At 32.5% G+C, this 7763-nt stretch overlaps 2 protein-coding genes across 3 annotated transcripts; both read right to left on the bottom strand.

Moving 5' to 3' along the window:
• Nucleotides 1-308: 308 nt before the first annotated feature.
• Nucleotides 309-7571, bottom strand: LOC146529329 (protein FRA10AC1 homolog). 2 transcript variants are annotated; one of them, XR_014879024.1, is made up of 6 exons: nt 7432-7571; nt 4321-4605; nt 2714-2873; nt 2062-2289; nt 917-1062; nt 309-882 (listed from the first exon to the last, which is right to left on the bottom strand). XR_014879024.1 is itself a non-coding variant. In XM_085202023.1 (5 exons), exons 2-5 carry the CDS (start codon nt 4591-4593, stop codon nt 992-994), a joined length of 732 nt encoding a protein of 243 aa, XP_085058149.1. In that variant the 5' UTR covers nt 4594-4605; nt 7432-7571; the 3' UTR covers nt 309-991. The 2 variants fall into 2 exon arrangements, 1 of the variants encoding a protein (XP_085058149.1); XM_085202023.1 differs by having other exon boundaries at nt 309-1062.
• LOC146529328 (uncharacterized) lies at nt 4655-7572 on the bottom strand. Its single transcript, XM_085202022.1, has 2 exons — nt 7432-7572; nt 4655-7354 (listed from the first exon to the last, which is right to left on the bottom strand). The coding sequence occupies exon 2, from the start codon at nt 7331-7333 to the stop codon at nt 6353-6355; it is 981 nt and encodes a 326-aa protein (XP_085058148.1). The 5' UTR covers nt 7334-7354; nt 7432-7572; the 3' UTR covers nt 4655-6352.
• Nucleotides 7573-7763: the final 191 nt, after the last annotated feature.

Raw genomic sequence — 7763 nt, 5'->3', positions numbered from 1 at the left:
CATATTTTAGAATAGTTTAATCTGTCTATTTTATCTATAACCCGCAAAAAGCAAGGTAAGCAGAGAGGATCCAGTGATTAGACACTCCACACCACCCAGTTATCGAGACGTCGCGTGTTTAGTGGCCTTGTTACCAGAGCGAGGCAATGCAAATAACTCGTCCCGAACGAGAGTCTAACGCCAAACCGTCGCAATTACAATCACGCTGTCGCTGTGCCTATATGACAGCATCAAAAGTTTAATTTAACATTAAATTTCATTCTTGAATTTAATTTCAGATTAAATAAGTAGGAAATTAAAAGAATTACGAATTACAAAATCTTTATATTATTTCTATAACGTAAAGCTTGTACATAGTAAAGAAATCAATCAGCTTGGTGGTATCCTGTGGTATCTCGCACATGCAGCAAGGTAGGCAGAGGGAACATAGTGTTTAGACATTCCGTTCCCCATTTTCCACCGTATTGTGGAGGCAGTGTGTGTGCGTCTTGAGTGGCGGAACTCAACACCAGAGCGAAAAAATGAGAATATAAATTTAAATAAATATTTCATTTCATTAGCTTCACGCTGTTTTTTTGTCATTTCATCAAGTGATGATCGAACTCACAACTAGTCGCGTTAACAGTCACACTGTGCCTCTGCGCCACGACTGGTAGTAGTTTTTTATAAAAAAAACTTTGTTAAAAACACAATTATGCCATTATTACAAGAGCCTTACTAAATACAAAACAAAGAAACTGTCTTCGGCTTAGAGTGTAAATCTATATCTCTTTATTTTATTTCAAATAGCAATAGCAATTAAATCTCGCCACACAACATTGGCAGTGTGTCGAATTTAAGTGGAATGCCGAGAACGGACTGTCTTAACAAAAGGATCTCATTGCGTGCCTGCTATATGTTGGACACAGCGTGAAACCAAAGGAAAATCTCATCACTACACTTTTTATCCTTCAAAAAGTTAAACAATTTAAACAAAACGAACACGTCAGGTTTATAATAACAGTTCTTCTAAATAATCTTCAAATTCTTCTTCACGAGTTTTTTCTTCTACTTCTTGAACACCTATAACAAGTTATGAGTAGGTTAATATGTAAAAAATGATTGTTATTTTTCTTTTTTCATACACAAAATTCTATTAAGCTTTATATAATAGGTACTAAGTAAACTAGCTTTTAAGTTCGTCTGGGTGGTCTAATGAAAACAGAAGAGTTTTGTACCTAGACTGTCAGTCAAGGTGCGTGAGGTAAGTAGGTAGGTACCTAAGTGTAACTCTGTCCTACGGTACGGTGTTAGTAGGTTACACTAAAACGATAAACTATGTTATACTTAAGCCTTCAACCATCCTCGATACATGTATGCAGTTATGCACTGTCCAACACAAAAATATATTTTTTAATTTGAATCAGTTCCTATGATTAGTGCGTTCACACAAACACATTCTCTAGCTTTATAATATTAGTATACATAGTGTAGATGTAAATGTTCTATATTGAATATCGATGCTAGACTGCAATGAAATCTTAGCAGAGATTTGGAAATCCTATTTGCGTTTCTTGCAATTCAGGCAATAACATTCTAATTTTAATAGACATTTGTAGATCAACAAGGATAATTCGATAAAATACTTAAAATACGCACGGATTTACTAAGTGTTTTGGAACGTCCATACAGTATTTATAGTATTAAATTATTTTTTATTTAATCAGGTGGCAAGGAGAGGTGATGGCCACGCGATACGAATGCTCATAATAAATGAAGTTTGACATTGTATTATACGATACAAAACGTAGCGTAGCGCTTTGACGGGTTAAAGTAACTTGTTGGTACTCATAAATTAAATGTTATGGCATTTAATAATGTAATAGAACCAAAAACAATTTCTTTTTGTTTTAACAGCTTAATAGATTTTCTAATAGTTCTCATTACTGTATTTTGACAAGATTCCCCCTATATTTAGTGTTAGTTTTATTTCAATAGTTTCAATATTATTCTCATTTTACTAAGCGGGCGAAGGAGGTAAAAGCTAGTAAATAATAATTTTCATTATAAATATAAGTATACCTTTTTTCCACAACGAGTCGTCTTTATTTTCAATATTTTCCGTTGTTTCCATGGAAGTAGAAGGTTCTGATGCCTCTATGGGTTCTGTTGGCTCCGAGTCACTAATTTCGTCATCGGTGTTTGCTTTTTTGCTACTTTTTCTTTTCTTCTTTTGACTCTTTCTGAGCCTCTTAACTTCACGCTTTTTTGATTTATAATTCAATTTTTCCGAACATTCTGGGCATAGGCCTAAGAAATAGTTATAAAATAAATATGGTTTGAGATGTTGTTTTAAAAAAAGTATAGTAGATATTATAAGATAGATTATAGATCGGTTCGGTTCGGTTCTTTATTTATGGCGCTTCGAGCGTGCCAGTTGAGCACTATTCACTTCGCCAATGTCACGTTGTGTGGAGAACACACAAAGGAGATTGTACGGTAAAAAAGAGATTATATTACAAGTATAGATTAAGAGAGATAATATTAACTTCATAAACTCCCAATTTTCTTTAGTAATTTACAGCATTGTAAATAACGGATTTTAAATAGTAAATAAGTATACAAATATCAATAAATCTCAAATAGAGTTTGTGCATATTCATATAGTTTTGAAGTCGATTTTTTTAAAAATACTTTTAAAATTTATTAGTAAGTATTGCATTTAGTCACTTACGAACTTTAACGAGGGCGTTCTTTTTCTCATTATCTTCTAAGTATGCAAAATTGACTTCCCAAGATTTAAGATCACTGTCATTACTACATCTTTTGTTTCCACACTGGAATTGCCCTTTTCCCAGAACAACTTCTTTTTCAACACGCCATCTCAATGCTACCTTTTTAAATTCAAATTTACATGAAATCGTAATTCATTAGACAGAATTATTAATTATTCGCTGCATGTAAGGCATGCATATAGGGGTTTCATTTTGAACGATTTTGATTTATAATTTTTAATATAAAAGGTAGTTAAAATCTGAATATACAAAATATATACATATTTTTAAAAAAATGCACGTGTAAGTTATTATATTAGATAATTGTTGTGTAGACTGTAGATAAGTGTTCCATCAAGTTGCTATTTATATTTAGCAACAAAAAGCGACTATAGTATAAAAAAATACCAACGGCTTTACAGTTTTCAAAAATATAAGAAATATTTTAAAATTATTGGCTATTGCCTCCTATGCCAGCCTAAAGAGAATGATAATAAAACTAATTGAAATTCTGTAATTTAGCACATCGGGTAGGCATAGAGAACCTGAGAACCTAGTTTACCTAGACACTCCGTTCCCATTAAGACACTTCCGTTCCCATTTTTCGCCGAATTTTGGAGGCCGTGATGAGTGGCGGAATTAACGCCGCGTTTTGCCCTGGCACCAGAGCAAAGAAACTAAAATATTTCATTTCCTCGAGTGGGAATCGAACCTGCAGCCTGTCGCGTTGTGGCCTGTCACACGCTTGTGCCACTACGTCACGATTGGCCTCTAGGTGCTATTGCTTGCTGCTAAAACCCTATATACCTATATTTTACAACATTAAGTTATACTATTTATTAAATAAATAATAATATTTATAATAGGAATATTTATATTACATACAGTATGTATCCAATAACGAAATATGGCACTTAAAACATAATATACAACAGCAAGCATATAATGTACATAAATATTCTAAATTCCCAAATAAAAAGTAGGTCCACTAGAATTTCCATGTTCACAGTCGGTTAATCAAGGAGTGGCACCGTGGCAGGCAGATGTGCGCTACCGGCGCGGCGCGGGAGACCGCGCTATATTTAGCCTACAAAAAGGCACTACGGCCATGCCATTGTCGCGCTCCCCGATACAACGCACAAAAGAAGGTCTCGGGGGCAAAAAAGGCAATAGAGTTCCACATTCTATTCCATAGGGGACCGTCCCCATCATCCGCAGCGCAAGGGGAGTTAAACATAAATTATCTCCGATGTTGCCTTCGAAACCGTTAGCGAATGTAAATAAGTACAGCTGATTTATTTGTAGGTCAAATAGATGACAGCCATTTTATTGAACGTTTTATGTAAAAACCTTTATAAAATAATACAAACGAAATTGGTTCCAGAACGGAATCACCCGATCATTGTTTAACTACTTATTTTTTAACATTGTACAACAATTCAGATTTTGTAAATTCATATATATACAATTAAAATTACTTGTTAACATTAACGATTACTACAATACGAAATTGTTTTTAGTTTTATAAAAAAATATAATTTATCGTTAAAATGACTCAGGGACTTACTTTATTCTCTTTATACCGGCTGAGATCGCAAATACAATACTCTTTGAATAGTTTATCGTAATATTTTTTAGCTAATTGTTTTTCCCACGTGTCCGCGATTTCGTCATCTTCCCACAGAAACTTGTGGTTCTCCCTTATAATATCGAGATCCGTTCGATCTCTAGACGTGTCCCGTTTCAGTGACGCCGAGGTACCCTTGGCATTCAAACAATAAACATTAACTAGATACTTATGTAACTCATATGGATTAAGATTACGCAACCTTGCCGACATCACTAGCGCAACCTAGAACAAAGGGAAAATGACCTATTTAATTTGAGATAATAAATGAAACATGATTTGCAACAAACAACTCTTTAATAAAATCGACAATTATTACATTTCCTATAAAATTATCCATAAAATGTTCTTACTCTAATTGTCATGATGAGTTATAACAAGGTGCATTTAGATAAATATGTAAAAAATGTTGTTAAGGCGTCAATAAATAATTGTTACATTTGTGCACGAGTTAATATCTACTCTGAATATTATTGTCAGTCTTGTAGATTTTTTGTGTATTTCCATTTGGCTCTATCTAAATTCTTAATTCTATGAACGATCCATGCAACTAAAACTCTAATTATTAAATACAATAAATATATTAAATTGTAATTATTGCCTTATCTGCTAAATATAAAAAAAATGTCAATATTTATATTATTTGGTATCAACAACCAACAAAAAATAGTAGTGGCACAATAGAAAAATTAAATAGCTTTGGTGTGTTAGCCAATTATACCTTTAGAATAAGTCATAATTTAAAGTTCCATAAAGAGAATAAATACTTTATTCAATGACTTTGTCATAGCATTGCAGAATAATAAAATATATAATATGGTTAAATATATTTTCACTGTTTAACATTTGTGATGTTTGTTCCAATATTTTTTATTAATTAAACTACAATATATGTATCCTTAACTAACTATACTAATTGTTCACGATGGCTTAACTAAATCATGAAACTGAGACCATCATAACAGGAAGTCATTTTTATAGTGCCTCATTAAAATGCTTATTTATCATATAAAATATGAAAACCTATGATATATTATTCCAATTGTATATATCAATCTTTTTCTTTTATTATTTGTCTAAAGTCTAAAAAATATTTGGTTTAGCATTCCCTTAATAGTAGTATAGAATAGGCACATAAGATATAATGTATTATTGCTTTGGTTACAACACAGTACAATAAGAATCACTTGAAATACTTATCTAAAATTTGGCAAAGGTACTCTTTACAACTGGTATACAACACCTAGTAAAGGTTTACAAAAATATATATTTATTAAAGCTCTTCCAGTGAAGCAGGAACAATTATAAGATTAGTGACAAATTCAGAGTATATAAAAAGGCATTGAATTTACAGTAAATTCTTTATATCTTATACAAAAAACTAGTATATCAAGTGTTACTGAATATCTGACCTATATTCATTAAAATATCACTTTATCATATCTAAAAGGCAACTTTGGATTGAGATATGTGTGACATAGTATTAAAGCACCTGCTAAGGCATATTTTTAATATCCTAAATTATCCCAAACATGCATTTATAAACTCCATATAATATATAATCTTATTTCAAAAGCAACTACAGCACACCAAGAGTGTAAGGACACTCGCAATAGTAACACACCATAATGACTAAATTATGAACTAGAATGTGGATTTATCAATTTGGTATAAAACAATGCACATTATAATTATTAACAATCAAAATATGACTAAATTTTTGGCAATTAGAGAATTGGAAGTTTTGTGAAAAGCATCACGGAAACCTTTAATTACTTATCCTAACTCCAATAAATAATATAATTTGTGCTAGGAGTTAACAAATTATTATTTAAGTCTCTTTATTATCTACATTGTAAAGTATCCAAATAGAACTAGTCGAAATTTTTACTCAATAACAGATTTATAAACAATAAATAGGTATACATAGGTATGTGATGCTTTTTACAAGCTACCAGACTATGTCTGATTTTTATCCATGTGTTTTCTCATGTTTCTTCATATTGTCTGACCGAGTAAAAGCTTTGTCACATACTCCACAGTAGTATGACTTTTGTTTAGTATGAACGGTCATATGGCGAGACAGTTCACTCTTAGTTACAAATTTTTTCTCACAGACTGTACAAGCATGTTTGCGAACATTTAAGTGGAACTTCATGTGTATCGACAATGAACTGGATTGGGAGAAGGCTTTATGACAAAGTTCGCAAACAAAAGGACGCTCCCCTGTGTGCTTTCTTAAATGATTTGTAAACCCAGTTTTCGTGTAATCTTTTTGGCAAAGATGACAAAAATTTGATTTTGAGTCAAGCATACCAGGAAAGTGAATATTTATGTGTTTTCTGAGTTCCCAGTAGCTTGGAAATTTTTCTGAACACACATGACAAGGGTATTTTTTTTCTTCGGTGGGTTTAGCGCTGCAGTGATGTGAAGTCAGTAACTGTTCACTAGTAAACATTTGATTACATTGGCCACAAATATGACTAGCCTCTGAATCAGTAGATAGTGTCACCTCTAAATAATTTTCAATTGACATAACATTTCCATTGGAGCTATCAGCATCATCGTTTTGTATCGGGGGCATTTGATCAGTTTCATTATCTGTTATATCTTTGGTATCCATTTTTACTAAATAGTCTCTATAGTCCAACAACTCTTTACCTGAATTGTTATTATCGGGTTCTACTAGATGTAAAACGGGCGATTCACTTTGATCTCTGTCTGGTGACATTTTCTCATTATCTGAGTGTTCTGGTTTGGAGGATACGTTGTTGTCAGACTCCCAGCCATTTTCGACGATTTCTACATCGGAATCTGAATCTTCAGCACTTGAAACCGTATTATTTACTAAGTGGAACCCGATATCATCAAAACGCAACACGTTTGGGGGAAGTTTAACCCCCACAATAGCTTGAATCGCCTGCCATGAAAGCTCCTGGGGGTTGTTCTGCATATTAAATCGCACTACTCTAACCTACAAACGAGTGTTTAGGTATTACAAGAGGAACATTAAACGCTAAGAAATTAAATAAAAATAATCATAACATTTACCTGTTACGTGCACGATTTTGAAAATAAATAAGCAGATGACACTTAAATTCTACATCTAAAAATATTATGCTATACACTGCACTTCACTCCTGTATATGGATGCGTCTTTGTCATTGAATTTGAAATGGAATTGAAGTCCCCCTATCAAATGCAGCAAAGAGCGCTTTAAGCGTAGTGATGCGCTTTACTTTGGGCTAGATGGACATTGTAATGATTTATAAGTGCAGATTAAATAATAAATAGAAACATAATAATTAAGATGTTTTTACAGTAATTATCTCGAATGATTTACAAAAATAAATAAATAAAGTCATTAGTTAAGTAAAAGAAGT

Source organism: Heliconius melpomene, chromosome 18 (assembly GCF_056956725.1).
Source record: "Heliconius melpomene rosina isolate 202511_hmr_F chromosome 18, ASM5695672v1, whole genome shotgun sequence".
Lineage (NCBI taxonomy): Eukaryota > Metazoa > Arthropoda > Insecta > Lepidoptera > Nymphalidae > Heliconius > Heliconius melpomene.
The sequence above is the reverse complement of the archived record's forward strand: the minus strand, read 5'-3'. Positions and strand labels throughout refer to the sequence as shown.